This window comes from Salvelinus alpinus, chromosome 21 (genome assembly GCF_045679555.1).
Source record: "Salvelinus alpinus chromosome 21, SLU_Salpinus.1, whole genome shotgun sequence".
Taxonomy (NCBI): Eukaryota; Metazoa; Chordata; class Actinopteri; order Salmoniformes; family Salmonidae; genus Salvelinus; species Salvelinus alpinus.
In genome coordinates, this window is record NC_092106.1 from 10,708,123 (window position 1) to 10,725,456 (window position 17,334).

The following is a 17,334-nucleotide window of genomic DNA, read 5'->3' on the forward strand; positions in this document are numbered from 1 at the left end:
TGAGATGAGGGGGAGATTAGGATCCTAACTTGCTGATAGAGGGGAGCTGCCAGTGATTGTAATTGAAGAGATGCCATGGTCCCATGGCTCCCTCCCTCCCTCCCTACAGTATCCCTGCCCTGCTCCTCTTGTGTTTTCTGGCTAATCTTACTCTCTCTATCCATCTCCCTCTCTCTGTCTGTCTCTACCGCCCTCCCTACCTTCCTCTCTCTCTACCTCTGTCTCGCTTTCCTTCTTTCTCTCGGTCTGCCTTTCTATTTTCCCCTTGATCGCAACACATTTTTCACGTGGCACACACGGAGACATACTTGCTCACGTGTTGTTAGGAGTCCTAGCCTTCTTTCCTACTCTACGATGGAGATGTGTAGAGCTTCTTTTAAAAAAAAACGTTTTACAGCTATTACTGTGTCGCTAAGCTACACGGGGTTGCTCAAGACCCAGTATGACTGAGTTGTATGTGGGAACCACATTTAGCCAGAGGAAACTGCTGAAGATGCTTATCCTCAAGTCAACAGTAGGTCAAGAGGCCCCAGTAACCATAACTGAATGGAATCATAATGGATCAATTCCATTAAGTAGACCTTAGATATGAAATGATAGATAGCAATGCTATCTTCTAGCCAGTAGGGTGAGGTTCGGTATCTGATCTGCCTAGTTCAGACCGGGAGATGGTGAGGAGCATCTCCAACGAAGAGGCAAGAAGAGGGACTTCCACACTTGACATTTTCCAAACATTTCTTTATCTGGATTTATCATTTCTTTATCTTCCTTACCAAGGAAGTGGGAAACATGCCTATTACTCTGAGGAAGGGTTGGAGAGTGGAGACGTGTTCGTTGATTGTGTTTCAGACAGATGCAGCAGAGGCCTTTCAGACTGCTGGTACCTAATGGCTTCCTAAAGGTCTGGCTTTTAGAGTGATCTTGGTTTGCGTTGGTTGGGAAGGGCACGAGGTGGGCACTGGTAAATCATATGGCAAACAGCACCATGGCAGTAGGAGTTCTTCATATGCTTCCTGTAAGTGCTTGTTTAATTGTCGTGTGTGTGAGTGTGTGTGAGTGTGTTGGGTGTTGTTGATTTTCCCAGGGGATAAGCACACTATCCTTCAATCTATAGTTCAGTGTATGGGTTCCTATCGCAGACTACTTCCTACCGCTTGGTGATTGGCTTGCTATTTTTAGTTGGGAGAGCTGAGTGAGATTAAAGATGCATTTGGACTGGTTATTTGTTGTTCTTCTGCGTTGCTGTGTAACGTGCAGCGCTGCTCATCCAGTACTTCAAACTAACTCCCATTACGTCATGACATTATTCACTTATTGTTTACAATATTTTGTTATTTTGAGAGGAAATGCGTAGCCTACAACTCAACTCCTCTTTCTGGCTGGAGATGTTTGCGAAACCAGGCAATCATTTTGCCATGTGGGATGAGACAACCATTGCAAATGGGGAGAAGAGGGGGCCAACAGGTCAGTGGTGAAGGAGGATACGGTCCGGTTGAGAGTGACAGCTCCTTCAAAGAAACCCCTTCACCACCGCCAAATACATCTTGATAAGCATATCAGCCGGAAACCACTCATAATGTCACTCTTAGATGTCTTCCTATGTTGTCTTGAAAACCAATTCTCTGGTCAAGCCAACACATACTGGAGTTCTGGGTAAGTCTTCGTTTTGTCAACGTGCTCTCTCAGGACTTTTTATCCCCCAGCAGCACAGTCTGGCTTTCTATTTCTGGTTTCTGGACCCTACCTGGTAATGTTTAGGGTCAACCATTACAATGATTCAGTTGATGAGAACAGCTAAATGATCACCGTTGAACATTTCAGTCTGTAGACTCTGTGGAGCTGCTAGAGGTTTTTCCGTCAGGCTGTCTGTGAACTTGTCGGTCAGGGAAGGATGTCTGCTGGGATTCTCGGTGCTTTGGTCACAGCTAGCCAAGGGGACGAGGGGATGCTTTGGTCACAGCTAGCCAAGGGGACGAGGGGATGCTTTGGTCACAGCTAGCCAAGGGGACGAGGGGATGCTTTGGTCACAGCTAGCCAAGGGGACGAGGGGATGCTTTGGTCACAGCTAGCCAAGGGGACGAGGGGATGCTTTGGTCACAGCTAGCCAAGGGGACGAGGGGATGCTTTGGTCACAGCTAGCCAAGGGGACGAGGGGATGCTTTGACTGCTTGTGTTAAAACAACACATACGGCCTCTGTAAGGTGAGACCAACAAAGGCCTTGGGAAATCATCCACCATTCATTGTCTTCAATATTCCACAACTGATTAGGAGTGTAGCTTGTAGTCCAGCGATGACCGGCGGATGGTGGTGCAGCTAACAGATGTCTGGAACTTTATCTAGGTTGTCATAAAAAAATACAAAATACCACATAGATGTAAAAAGGAAGTAAGCAGTAAGAAAATATGATTGTGTATAGGAAAGAGAGAGTGGAGGAAGAGGGACAGAGAGAGAGAGAGAGAGAGTGGAGGAAGAGGGACACAGAGAGAGAGAGAGAGTGGAGGAAGAGGGACACAGAGAGAGAGAGAGAGAGTGGAGGAAGAGGGACAGAGAGAGAGAGAGAGAGAGAGTGGAGGAAGAGGGACAGAGAGAGAGAGAGAGAGAGAGAGTGGAGGAAGAGGGACACAGAGAGATAGAGAGTGGAGGAAGAGGGACAGAGAGAGAGAGAGTGGAGGAAGAGGGACACAGAGAGAGAGAGAGAGTGTGGAGGAAGAGGGACACAGAGAGAGAGAGAGAGAGAGTGGAGGAAGAGGGACACAGAGAGAGAGAGTGAAGGAAGAGGGACAGAGAGAGAGAGAGTGGAGGAAGAGGGACACAGAGAGAGAGAGAGTGGAGGAAGAGGGACAGAGAGAGAGAGAGAGTGGAGGAAGAGGGACACAGAGAGAGAGAGTGGAGGAAGAGGGACACAGAGAGAGAGAGAGAGAGAGAGAGAGAGAGAGTGGAGGAAGAGGGACACAGAGAGAGAGAGAGAGAGAGTGCAGGAAGAGGGACACACAGAGAGAGAGAGAGAGAGAGAGAGAGAGAGAGAGAGTGGAGGAAGAGGGACACAGAGAGAGAGAGAGAGAGAGAGTGGAGGAAGAGGGACACAGAGAGAGAGAGAGTGGAGGAAGAGAGACACAGAGAGAGAGAGAGAGTGGAGGAAGAGGGACACAGAGAGAGAGAGAGAGAGAGAGAGAGAGAGAGAGAGAGAGAGAGTGGAGGAAGAGGGACACAGAGAGAGAGAGAGAGAGAGAGTGGAGGAAGAGGGACACAGAGAGAGAGAGAGTGGAGGAAGAGAGACACAGAGAGAGAGAGAGAGTGGAGGAAGAGGGACACAGAGAGAGAGAGTGGAAGAAGAGGGACACACAGAGAGAGAGAGAGAGAGTGGAGGAAGAGGGACACAGAGAGAGAGAGAGTGGAGGAAGAGGGACACACAGAGAGAGAGAGTGGAGGAAGAGGGACACAGAGAGAGAGAGAGTGGAGGAAGAGGGACAGAGAGAGAGAGAGAGTGGAGGAAGAGGGACAGAGAGAGAGAGAGAGAGTGGAGGAAGAGGGACACAGAGAGAGAGAGTGGAGGAAGAGGGACACAGAGAGAGAGAGAGTGGAGGAAGAGGAACAGAGAGAGAGAGAGTGGAGGAAGAGGGACACAGAGAGAGAGAGAGTGGAGGAAGAGGGACACAGAGAGAGAGAGAGTGGAGGAAGAGGGACACAGAGTAGGAGAGTGGAGGAAGAGGGACACAGAGAGAGAGAGAGTGGAGGAAGAGGGACAGAGAGAGAGAGAGTGGAGGAAGAGGGAAACAGAGAGAGAGAGAGAGTGTGGAGGAAGAGGGACACAGAGAGAGAGAGAGAGAGAGTGGAGGAAGAGGGACACAGAGAGAGAAGGAAGAGGGACAGAGAGAGAGAGAGTGGAGGAAGAGGGACACAGAGAGAGAGAGAGAGAGAGGAGGAAGAGGGACAGAGAGAGAGAGAGAGTGGAGGAAGAGGGACACAGAGAGAGAGAGTGGAGGAAGAGGGACACAGAGAGAGAGAGAGAGAGAGAGAGTGGAGGAAGAGGGACACAGAGAGAGAGAGAGAGTGGAGGAAGAGGGACACACAGAGGGAGAGAGAGTGGAGGAAGAGGGACACAGAGAGAGAGAGTGGAGGAAGAGGGACACAGAGAGAGAGAGAGAGTGGAGGAAGAGGGACACAGAGAGAGAGAGAGTGGAGGAAGAGGGACACAGAGAAAGAGAGAGTGGAGGAAGAGGGACACAGAGAGAGAGAGAGAGTGGAGGAAGAGGGACACAGAGAGAGAGAGAGAGTGGAGGAAGAGGGACACAGAGAGAGAGAGAGTGGAGGAAGAGGGACACAGAGAGAGAGAGAGTGGAGGAAGAGGGACACACAGAGAGAGAGAGTGGAGGAAGAGGGACACAGAGAGAGTGGAGGAAGATGGACACACAGAGAGAGAGAGTGGAGGAAGAGGGTGTAAGAAACTCCAGCAGGGGTGTAGGGGGAGTGTCTGTACGTGTTCTTCAGAGGGACGGTGGTGAGTACCACCCTGACGCAGACCCCCACATAACTACGGAACCACTGCACGGTAGGGCTGCATTCTGGACATTGTGTGTGTGTGTGTGTGTCTGTGCGTGTGTTTCTCAATGGTTCTATGCATATATGTGTTTGTGCCCGACCAAACTTCAACGTGTGTATAGTGTGAGGTTTGAGTGCTCTACTGGGCAAACAGTCTGTCTTGATGTGCTTACGCACACTTACCATGGCACGTTTATGCAACGGTAGAGCATCATATAAGTTCTAGATGGAAAAAGTTCCATTGGGTTTTCCCTCGTGTGTTGCACTCTTTCTACCTCATCATATTTGGTAGTGTGTTCTGTTACATCCTGTAGATGTTCTGTTACTCCTTGAAGAGTGCAAGTTGAAGCAATTCTCACTTGTAATGTGGACTTGCAGTTGAATTATCTGATTTGAAGCGTGTCTGATTTGAAGCAATGTCGACCAAAGTGCATGCACCATAGACACTAGATAGAGTGGTGATAGGGAGATCATGTTATGTGTTCGGGTTCCTCATTGTCTTACACGAAAACAAGAACTACTCCCTCTAGAAACCTCCAATTGTGATTTATGATTATTTTTTTGTTGCTTCCAGATCGGCTTGAGGTGATTCCTTGTCCGCTACTCAATATTTCTACTATACGTAATTTGTTTGTCTCTGTAACAGAACAATAATGCTCAGAGATGGCTGAATTGTTGAATCTTTGTTAATGTAATGTAAAGTGGTCAGTGGCGGACAATGGAAGCTCCCCCCCCCCCCCCCTCTATATTAAAGTGTTTTAATTTCATGTTTTTAATGTCAACTGTACAGTACAGTGAAATGCCTTTCTTGCAAGCTTATGCTATGATAACCTTGATAAAAGTGCATTTTCGTCATAGCTCCAAATTGCTCCTATTTTCAGAACTTGTCGGATTCTTGTGGGATCTGATCGCAATGACATTTCAAATATGTTGCTCAATGATTTCATTATCAGCTGGAATATCTTCGGTTATGAAGTGGTTGTTTGACGTTACTCAGTGACGAGCTAATGTAGGTGCTATACGGCAACCCGGAGAGTCAAATATACAGTACTTTAGAGCAAGTTTAATTTATCTGATTAGTTTGAACTAATTGTTACCCCCAGTATTTCAGCTGCACTTTATCAGGAAGTACCTATTTGGGTGTCACACTTTGCACTCTTTCTTTCAGCTGTTGTTTTCTCATCTTCATTTCTGAATAACCATCAAGACTGCTTCCACCATCCTGTATGTCAGTCCAGGTGCCCTATGCAGCTTGGATAGGAGCAAGCTGCGTGACTGATAGGGGTACGGACTGGAATTCCATGGAGAATTGCAGGACAATTACTTTTAATTGGGATAAGAGCATTCCATTTGAATTAACTCTCCCTTTCCCATTAAATTCCAATTGAAGCAAACGAGCATAAACAAGCCGATTAGCGCCAAAACCTTTTTTTTCTTCTCCTTTTTTCAGTTTAACTAATTTCTTACTCAAATCATGGGACTTCTTAAGCGGGTTACGTGGTCAACGTTTGTCAATAAAACAAACGGCAAAATAAAAAATGTGAGTCAATGTATTATAGTGCATATTTAATACATTTCTTAGATTGATACAACTTTGTTTAGGATCGGCTGTCAAAGGTGATCAGTCTGCAATTTTTACGACGCACAATTCTTTTTCTTTTTATTTCAGTGTGAAATTCAAACAGAGAAAACGTGGTAGGATTTAGAGCCCTGTCGCGAACTACATCTCTCAGGAGACGTCTGTTTGAAGAAAATAGCTTCATAATAATGTGAATAAATACATTGTGGAAGAGGAAGGCTCGTAAATTAAAGGATAGCATGTGGTTTCAGCAACACTTAATCATCATCATCATCATCATACAAGGACCTCTCCTAATGTTCCATTATATAAGTACACTACTTTATTAAATTACTTTACTGTGAGTCTGTACATTACACCAATATTACTTGACACTAGTACACTACTTTTTCAGTCTATTGCTAGACTTATATTCTGTCTAACGTATATGGATTAAATGATAATGCTCAGTAATGGACATTAAAATGACCCAGAATGAAGGGTAGTTACAGTAAAATGTAACATTTAAATTTAAACAAACAGGAAACCCATTAGAACGGACAGGAGAAATTCTCCTGTTGGATACTTTGCATATAACTGTGGTAAATATCTACTGTGACCACGCTGAAAAGTAGTTAAACATAAAAATACATTTAAAAAGTAGTTAAACATACAAATACATTTAAAAAGTAGTTAAACATACAAATACATTTAAAAAGTAGTTAAACATACAAATACATTTAAAAAGTAGTTAAACATACAAATACATTTAAAAAGTAGTTAAACATACAAATACATTTAAAAAGTAGTTAAACATACAAATATATTTAAAAAGTAGTTAAACATACAAATACATTTAAAAAGTAGTTAAACATACAAATACATTTAAAAAGTAGTTAAACATACAAATATATTTAAAAAGTAGTTAAACATACAAATACATTTAAAAAGTAGTTAAACATACAAATACATTTAAAAAGTAGTTAAACATACAGATAAAAAAGGGGTTAAAAATCCAAAGTAGTAAGACATTTTATATTCTGTAAAAAAAAATAAAAAAATCTTAGTTTGATTTAACCAATCATTTGAAGTTCATAAAACATGATATCTTGATTATACTCATGCTGTCAAAAGAAACATGAGGACCAAGTACTGTACAAGAAGAATATGTGGGTGATACATGTTTTCTTCTAGAAAATATGTGTTATCAGGGTATCAAGTAACAATTTTTACTATCAAAATCAGAGGAAGTGGGTTGTTTTTTGTATGCATATCCCCCTACCAACTTGTTCCACCCTGCCTGACCACACCGACTGCACATTGACTTCATCTGTCAAACGATGTACTTCTTCTATCTCTGTTTTTCTTCGTTTCAAATCTTGTTGCTGCCTGTATATTTCCCCCCCCTTTTCATCTAATGTATGTGCTGAAGTTCAACTTTCGTATTTTATCTCCAAATGTATAGAGACCCAAGAAATCAGATGTGATTGTAGCTTCGGGCAGTTACAACAATGTCAAGAAAGAAAATAAACAAACGTGTTCTAGCAGAATCCCCTCAGGCCTTCTTTGGCAGGGACTTTCAGATTTCACATTCCCCCCAGTGTTTCACACTTTTAACCCCATAGTGACGTATTACCAGTCAGTCTCAGTGACTTCCCCCATTTGTCTCCATCTTTCCCTGTGCTAACTAACCACTCAGGATATTCCAGAGAAGCCGAAAATAAAAAGACCACAAACCATTAGAGGGAAAAAGAATACACAAGTCATTCACAATGGTAAATAACACAAGTGATGTTGTGTTTGTGTTGCAGTCTGGAACCGGTTGTGTCTCCACTGGCGTAGGTCATAAAAGGCGGTGGAGACAGTCAAAGCGTCCCACCTGGCCCAGCCACACCTGCTCTCTCTCTCTCCCTCTCTCTCTCTCTCTGCTACCCCTCACCCCCTGATGGGCACCTCATCACACCGTGCCAAAAGTCCACCGTCTCTGCTAACAACCACAGCACGTCCCTAACCACCAGCCATCGCCATGGAGATGACACAGTCAATGGTGATGGACAGAGAGAGCGAAGGAGGAGAGAAAGAGAAAGGGGAGGAGTCATCGCAGGAGAACGGCAGAATCGTGCTGGCTGACGGAGGGGTGGCAGAGAAGGGGGACCCCAAAGTGAACTCTGGTGGGGGGTCAGGAGGGGTGTCCAACGGGTACCCCACGTCCACAGCGCAGAGCCCAAAGGAGGGAGCGGGGGGTGTACCCGCAGGGGCCCCCAGGACTCTAGTGGTCCAGCAGACCAGTCTGGACCATCCCCGGGAGACCTGGAGCAAGAAGATGGACTTTCTGTTGTCTGTGATTGGCTACGCCGTGGACCTGGGAAATGTGTGGCGCTTCCCCTACATCTGCTATCAAAACGGCGGAGGTGAGACCTGTTCATTTGAGCACGCTGTTGCGAAAAGCTAAAATAAGCATTTCTTATTGGACAATTCTAGGTACTCCCTCCTTCTTTCAGGCTGTTTTCTTCCGTTTGGTGCCTAATGAACACGACCCAGGTCGAGGGGGAAAGTAACACTGGAAAGGAAAGAATCTGTAGCTGGGGAAAGGGAGGTTGAGGAAATTGACAGATAAAACTAAACCATCTACAGTATACTGGTGACAATAAACATTAATGCAGATTGAATATAGTTTTTCACCCAACGTCGTTCCACACTTAATCATATAGCTAGATAAAGAGCCATAAAACAAGATGGATAAATCGGACACGGCGTCTGGAAAACACAGACCATTCAAACCAACCAAAACGTGGATCAAATTAACATTTACACCTTGGAAAGAAATAGCACTGGGTAAATATATGCACGTTAAACCTTATGTCTTCTGTAATGAAAAGAACAAGAAATAAATGTTCCTCTAATGTTCCCAGATGTTTACAAGGGAACTCTGTTGTCCTCCCTGCTTTTCTACAACTCTCCCCCTCACATCAAATACGGGCCTCCGATTCCATTTTATTGAATTTGCAATAATAAAATCTTTGCAATATCCTGTTTCTCTGTTACGAGGGAAAGAGGGAGAGAGATGGAGACAGGGGGACACTTGATAGAAGCAACACTATTAATTGTTTTTCTTTGTCTTTCTATTTCTCTTTTTTCTCTCTCTCTCTCTCTCTCTCTGACTCTCTCCCGCTCTGACTCTCTCTATTTTTCTCTCTCTATCTCTCTCTCCCGCTCTCTCTCTCTGACTCTCTCTCTCTCTCTTTCATTGCTTAATAACCTGTCTCTTAGTCCCAGCTACTCAATCAACAGTTATCTTTGCTTTCATGTCAACCACACAGATGTACATTCCTAATCAAATACAGAAAGAGACAGGGCTTGTCTGGACTGGAGCTTATCTCCCTGGTACTCTCCAGGGTTCTGCATGTCTTTTTTCTCTCTCTGACATTTCCAATTCCTCCCCTCACTCCCCTTGGCCTTTAGGGTCAGGTACAGGTCAGTGTTGAATGTTCCAGTTGTTGTTGTCAGTTGTTAGATGAGATGTGTAGGAATCCGGCAAAGAGTGCAGCTATGAAACATGTGGAGTTTATATTTTTGACTCATGAATGAAAGGATTTTTACTCAATATACTCCAACCCCCTCTTTTTTTTCTCTCCCTCTCTCCCTCTCTCCCCCTACCCCTTTATCTACCCCCCTCTGTCTATTTCCCCATCCCTCTCTCTCCCCACACTCCCCTTCTCCCCTCTGTCTTTTACCTGTTGTCCCAGGTGCCTTCCTGCTGCCCTACATGTTGATGGCGATATTCGGCGGCGTGCCTCTGTTCTACATGGAGCTGGCATTGGGGCAGTTCCACCGCAGCGGCTGCATCTCCATCTGGAAACACATCTGCCCCATCTTCAAGGGTATGTAGAGAGCAGGGGGGGGGGGGGGTGGGTTTGACAAATGTAGTTAACACAATGACGCTTGGCAAAACTATTTTTATAAGTGTTATGGAGAAGAGAGGAGTCGGGGGAGAAGAGGAGTCGGGGGAGAAGAGGAGTCGGGGGAGAAGAGAGGAGTCGGGGGAGAAGAGGAGTCGGGGGAGAAGAGGAGTCGGGGGAGAAGAGGAGTCGGGGGAGAAGAGGAGTCGGGGGAGAAGAGAGGAGTCGGGGGAGAAGAGGAGTCGGGGGAGAAGAGGAGTCGGGGGAGAAGAGAGGAGTCGGGGGAGAAGAGAGGAGTCGGGGGAGAAGAGGAGTCGGGGGAGAAGAGGAGTCGGGGGAGAAGAGGAGTCGGGGGAGAAGAGTAGTCGGGAGGGGAAAGGAGTCGGGGGAGAAGAGGAGTCGGGGGAGGAGAGGAGTCGGGGGAGGAGAGGAGTCGGGGGAGAAGAGGAGTCGGGGGAGAAGAGTAGTCGGGGGAGAAGAGGAGTCGGGAGGGGAAAGGAGTCGGGGGAGGAGAGGAGTCGGGGGAGGAGAGGAGTCGGGGGAGAAGAGGAGTCGGGGGAGAAGAGGAGTCGGGGGAGAAGAGGAGTCGGGAGGGGAAAGGAGTCGGGGGAGGAGAGGCGTCGGGGGAGGAGAGGAGTCTAGAGAGAAGAGAAGTCTAGAGAGAAGAGAAGTCGAGAGAGGAGTGGAGTAGAGAGAGGAGTGGAGTCGAGAGAGGAGTGGAGTCGAGAGAGGAGTGGAGTCGAGGGAGGAGTGGAGTCGGGGGAGGAGTGGAGTCGGGGGAGGAGAGGAGTGGAGTCGGAGAGGAGTTGGGGAGGAGAGGAGTCGGGGGAGGAGAGGAGTGGAGAGGAGTCGGGGAGGAGAGGAGTCGGGGGAGGAGAGGAGTCAAGAGAGAAGTCGGGGAGGAGAGGAGTCGGGGGAGGAGAGGAGTCGGGGAGGAGAGGAGTCGGGGGAGGAGAGGAGTCAAGAGAGAAGTCGGAGAGGAGTCGGGGGAGGAGAGGAGTCAAGAGAGAAGTCGGGGGAGGAGAGGAGTCGGGGGAGGAGAGGAGTCAAGAGAGAAGTTGGGGGAGGAGAGGAATTGGGGGAGGAGAGGAGTCAAGAGAGAAGTCGGGGGAGGAGAGGAGTTGGGGGAGGAGCGGAGTCAGGAGAGGAATGGAGTGGCATATCCAGAGAGACAGATAATATGAACTCTCCGACCCCTTCAGCACGTTCCTCATGAAAGCCTCTGCATCCCCTTGTTGTGGTGATGTCCAGCTCTCTGTTATGGAAATTGTCACATTTCCCACAGAAATGCCAGCATGCTTAGAAACGTGATGTTATGTAAATCTCCGTTGTTTCCAAATGTCATCTTCGACTTGAGTTGAACTTGAGTTAGCTTGAAAATAGACAGAGCGAGTGAGCACCGACCAACTCCACAACACAGAACACACCTTCATCTCAATCTTTCTTCTCATCTGGTCGGAGTCTGGTCATAGTGGTAGTGTAATCCGTCCAATGCCCGGGTCCACCACTTGCCTCATCGCTCTCTCTACCCCACTCTCTGCCTCCTCTCTCATTCATACCTGTGTTTATCCTAACGTAAAAACAAACTCTCCTCTCTCCATCACAAACTCTCTCCTCTCCATCACAAACTCTCTCCTCTCCATCACAAACTCTCTCCTCTCCATCACAAACTCTCCTCTCTCCATCACAAACTCTCTTATCTCTCGTTCCACCAGTTATTATCTTCACCATCTATAGATGATTATAGGACATTATAAAGGGGCTGTACAGGTTCATGACAGTCTGACGATGCATTATAATAACTGCATTGTAATGCATTATACCTATACAGTCGTTAAGTCAAGTGTTATTTTTCTTTCTGCTATTGGCTTCGCCATCTGCATCATAGTGCTGTACAACATCATGTCAAACTTTCCTCCCTCCCTCTCTCTCTCTCTCTCTCTCTCTCCCTCCCTTCCTCCCTCTCTCCCTCTCTTCCTCCCTCTCTATCCCTCCCTCCCTCCCTCTCTCTCTCTCCCTCCCTCCCTCTCTCCCTCCCTCGTGCCCTCTCTCTCTCTCTCTCTCCCTCCCTCTCTCTCTCCCTCCCTCCCTCCCTCCCTCTCTCTCTCTCTCCCTCCCTCGTGCCCTCCCTCTCTCTCTCTCTCTCTCTCTCTCTCTCTCTCTCTCTCTCTCTCTCTCTCTCTCTCTCTCTCTCTCTCTCTCTCTCTCTCTCTCTCTCTCTCTCTCTCTCTCTCTCTCCCTCCCTCTAGGTGTGGGCTTCGCCATCTGCATCATAGCGCTGTACATTGCATTCTACTACAACACCATCATGGCGTGGGCTCTGTACTACCTGCTGGCGTCGTTCCGGCCCACCCTGCCCTGGACCACGTGCTCCAACCCCTGGAACACGGTCAACTGTCTCCGCTACCTGTCCACCGACAGCAACGTCACCTGGACCAACACGTCCACCTCGCCCGCCGAGGAGTTCTATACGTAAGTCAAGACCATGTAAGTGCAAGGCAGGACGGAGGGACGAGCACAGAGATCCCAGCGACAGCGGAGGAGAGAGGGGTAGACGGCATGATGGGCTCGATAGAGAAGAGGGAGTAGAGACAGGGCAGAGTGACTGGATGGGTGGATGAAAGGCAGGTATGGAGGATGGATAAGTGGAGGGAGATAAGGATGTGGCGGATTGACTGGAGGTACAAAGAGAGGGATTGATGGAGGAGGCAGTGGGTAAAACATTGAGGGATGTTTCCTATAGGGTATACAGCCGGTAGATAGGCTACACTTTAAAAAAATTCTAGTTGTTTAAACTAATTAGTATTAACTGGTTCCACCACTTTTCAGTTAAAGTGTTACCTGAACTTGAAAGGTTAAGTTGACCCAAACTTAGCTCCAACTTGAGAAAACTTAGGTCGAAAATTCGGTCAACATAAAATGATGACCCGCCAAACCGCGCTTCTTAACACCCGCCCGCTTAACCCGGAAGCCAGCTGCACCAAAGTGCAGGAGGAAACACAGTTCAAGTGACGACTGAGGTCAGCCTGCAGGCTCTCGGCCCGCCACAAGGAATCGCTAGAGCGCGACGAGCGCCAACCCGGACGACGCTGGGCCAATTGAGCGCCGCCCTATGGGACTCCGGACTTAATCACTACTTTTAACAGAGCTGATACGATACAGGTGAAATCAGTCATTGACACAGACACGGTGGCCTTGCAGGAAGACTGGAGGCTGGTGGGAGGAGCTATAGGAGGACGGGCTCATTGTAAAGGCTGGAATGGAACAGAGTCAAATGTGGTTTCCATATGTTTCATGTGTTTGATACCGTTCTATTCCAGCCATTACAGTGAGCCCGTCCTCCTATAGCTTCTGTCCAACATGTAAGTTGAAAAAAATGGTATGTCAAAACCACTGTGTGTGTAACTGGTTCCACAGCCTTTTTGAGAGAGACAGAGAGTTCTTTCAGCCAAGTTAACTTATATTATTCTTCAGTTGTTTTATTTTGTTAATTGAACGTTTTTTTAAACTAGGCACGTCAGTTGTATCAGCATCACGTATCTACAATATGGTTATTCAATTTCTAGCCTTGTCATTTTCATTTGATCTGTCTCTTGCCTACTCCCTTCACGTTCTTCCTTTATGACCCTGGAAATCACATACAAACGTGCACAGTGCGTTTATTTAGCGTACCGAAGCTAAATAAACATTCAAAATACCATTCAAATGATGCTCATACCGTACGTATCTGCTACAAGCAACCTGGCAACCTCAGATGTACGACTGCTTTTCCTCTCTTGATCACGCCTTTTTCATGTCAATGGCTCCTTTCTCTGTTTTTCTGTCTCATCCCCCTCTTCTCAACCTTCTTTTTCCCACTCATCTCTCTCTTCTCGCTGATTCCTCTCTTCCTGACAATCCCTCTCCTCATCCCTCTCTCCTGATCCCTCTGTAACCTCTCATCCCTCCCCTCTCCTCATCCCTCTCTCCTGATCCCTCTGTAACCTCTCATCCCTCCCCTCTCCTCATCCCTCTCTCCTGATCCCTCTGTAACCTCTCATCCCTCCCCTCTCCTCATCCCTCTCTCCTGATCCCTCTATAACCTCTCATCCCTCCCCTCTCCTCATCCCTCTCTCCTGATCCCTCTGTAACCTCTCATCCCTCTCCTCTCCTCATCCATTTTGCTCATCCCTCTCTGTTTCGTATAGGCGTCAGGTACTGCAGGTGCACATGTCTCCAGGTCTGCACCAGCTTGGCAGTGTGAGTTGGCAGCTGGCTCTCTGCCTCCTGTTCATCTTCACCATCGTCTACTTCAGCATCTGGAAGGGAGTCAAGACTTCTGGCAAGGTGAGCAGAGAGAAACAGTAGATGATAGTAGGTAAATACTGTGAAATCTGTTTCTCACTGATGTCTTTTATTCATACTTGCCCATCTCAATTCAATTCAATTCAATTCAATTCAATTGACTTTATTGACATGGCAAGTTATTATTACTTACATTGTCAAAGTATACATATCGAAAAATTTAAATAAAATATATATGTATATATATACACAAAATATATATATATATTTATATATAAATAAATGGTGGGACTAACAGTAATAATAATAGTAGTAGTGGACATGGGATTACCATTAATAACAGCTACAACAACAATATTAATCAGAACAACAATACATTAAAGCAACAGTAGTAGACCAGTGTCAACATGACTGAGAAGACACATGACCTGGTACGAAAGACAAAACAAAACTAAGCTAAATGGGAAATATTATCAACATTACTTTGCATTTTTCACTGGCTGTCCCTCAGGCTGTGGCAGGAGGACACATATTTGGCTGCCAAAACTGCACATTTTGGCTTTTCACCCAATAAATATTTGAATTTTTCTTCATCTTTTATAGTTTCAAATTCTTTGTATTGAATTATAATTTTGGGAAAGAAATATGCTCTTAGGTCTGAGTATTTGTCACAGTGTAGTAGGAAATGCACTTCTGTCTCTACCTCTCCCCTGGAGCAGAGTGAGCACAGCCTGTCCTCTCTGGGCAGCCAGGTTTGTCTGTGACGACCGGTCTCTATAGCCAGACTGTGCTCACTGAGTCTGTACCTAGTCAATGTTTTCCTCAGTTTTCTATCAGTCACAGTGGTCAGATAGTCTGCCACCATGTACTGTCTGTTTAGAGCCAAATAGCATTGAAGTTTACTTTGATTTTTTGTGGTGTCTTTCCAATAGGTTATATATTTTTCTTTTTGTTTTGTGATGATTTGGTTGGGCCAGATTTTCTGAGGGCTGTCCTGAGGCTCTGTGGGGTTGGTTTGGGTTGGTGAACTGAGCCTCAGAACCAGCTGGCTGAGGGGACTCTTCTCTGGTTTCATCTCTTGACATTGTAGAGCTGTGTGATGGAATGTTTTTGGGTCACTTGTTTTTAGATGGTTGTAAAATTTGATGGCTCTTTTTTCTATTCGAATGAGGAGGGGATATTGGCCCAATTCTGCCCTACATGCGTTATTTGGAGTTTTTCTTTGTACTTGCAATACAGTCTTGCAAAACTCTGCATGCAATACTTCAATTGGATGTTTGTCCCATTTAGTAAATTCATTATTAGAGAGTGGACCCCATACCTCACTGCCATATAGAGCAATTGGTTCTATAACTGATTGAAAAATTTTGAGCCAGATTCTAATTGGAATTTCAATTTTGATGTTCCTTTTAATGGCATAGAATGCTCTTCTTGCTTTGTCTCTCAGCTCATTCACAGCCATGTGAAAGCTACCTGTGTTGCTGATATTTAGTCCTAGATATGTGTAGTTTTTGGTGTGTTCTAATAGAACTGTGTCCAAATAGAATTTATATTTGTCATCCTTATTTCCGGACCTTTTTTGGAATATCATTATATTTGTTTTTTTTAGGTTAACGGTCAGAGCCCAAGTCTGACAGAACCTGTGAAGATGATCTAGGTGTTGCTGTAACCCCTCTTTAGTGGGAGACAGCAGCACCAGGTCATCTGCGTATAGCAGACACTTGATTTCAGTGTTGTGTAGGGTGATACCAGGTGCTGCCGATTCTTCTAATGTTTTTGCCAATTCATTAATGTAGATGTTAAATAATGTTGGACTTATTGGGCAGCCCTGTTTCACTCCCCGCCCCTGAGAGAAGAAGTCTGTTTGCTTGTTGCCAATTTTAACCGCACATTTGTTTTTAGTGTACATTGATTTAATAAAATCATATGTTTTCCCTCCAATACCACTTTCTATTAGTTTATAAAAAAGACCTTCGTGCCAAATTGAATCAAATGCTTTCTTGAAATCTACAAAACACGAGTAGATTTTGCCTTTGTTTTGGTTAACTTGTTTATCAATTAGAGTGTGGAGGGTGTAAATGTGGTCAGTTGTACGATAATTTTTTAGAAATCCAATCTGGCTTCTGCTCAGGACGTTGTGTTCGTCAAGGAAATGATGTAGTCTGCTATTTATAATACTGCAGAGAATTTTCCCCAAGTTGCTGTTAACGCATATTCCTCTGTAATTATTTGGGTCAAATTTGTCTCCATTTTTATAGATTGGTGTGATCAGTCCCTGGTTCCAAATATCGGGGAAAATACCTGCAGTGAGGATAATGTTGAAGAGTTTGAGTATAGCCAATTTGAATTTGTGGTCTGTATATTTGATCATTTCATTTAAGATCCCATCAGCACCACAGGCCTTTTTGGGTTGGAGATTGCATATTTTTTCCAATAATTCTTCTTCTGTAATTGGGGTATCCACAGGATTCTGATAGTCTTTGACTGCTAATTCAAGGATTTGTAATTTTTCTTGTATATCTTTTTGTTCTGGGCTCTTTGTTATATTGCTGTAGAGGTTTGCAAAGTGATTTCTCCACATATCCCCATTTTGGATAGCCAACTCCTCATGATGAGGTTTGTTTAATTTATTCCAATTCTCCCAGAAGTGGTTTGATTCTATGGATTCCTCAATTCCATCCAGCTGATTTCTAATGTGCTGTTCCTTTTTTGTTCTTAGGGTGCGTTTGTATTGCTTCAGTGTTTCCCCATATTGAAGGCGTATATTTTTGTTGTCTGGTTCTCTGTGTTTTTGATTAGATATATTTCTCAATGACTTTCTTAGATTTTTGCAATCATTATCAAACCATTTTTCATTATCTGTTATTTTTGGTTTGCTCTTATGGTTCTTTAGATTAGCCAAGGAGGCTAATTTGTCAAATATAAAGTTTATGTTCCTAACGGCCAAATTTACACCTTCATTGCTGAAGGAGAATGTTAAGGCTAAAAAGTTGTCCAGGAGAGATTGTATTTTTTGGCTACTAATTGCTTTTTGGTAGATGTCTGTACTGTTT

General features: G+C 45.3%; 1 protein-coding gene across 1 annotated transcript in view; it reads left to right on the forward strand.

Moving 5' to 3' along the window:
- The first annotated feature begins 4,409 nt into the window (after nucleotides 1-4,409).
- The window catches only part of LOC139547826 (sodium-dependent serotonin transporter-like), a 23,983-nt gene continuing 11,058 nt past the window's right edge, over nucleotides 4,410-17,334 (forward strand). The window contains exons 1-5 of the mRNA XM_071356938.1: nucleotides 4,410-4,550; nucleotides 7,910-8,509; nucleotides 9,845-9,979; nucleotides 12,247-12,469; nucleotides 14,185-14,323. Coding sequence (XP_071213039.1) covers nucleotides 8,125-8,509; nucleotides 9,845-9,979; nucleotides 12,247-12,469; nucleotides 14,185-14,323 — 882 coding nt within the window. The 5' untranslated portion in view covers nucleotides 4,410-4,550; nucleotides 7,910-8,124. The remainder of the gene's footprint in view (nucleotides 4,551-7,909; nucleotides 8,510-9,844; nucleotides 9,980-12,246; nucleotides 12,470-14,184; nucleotides 14,324-17,334) is intronic.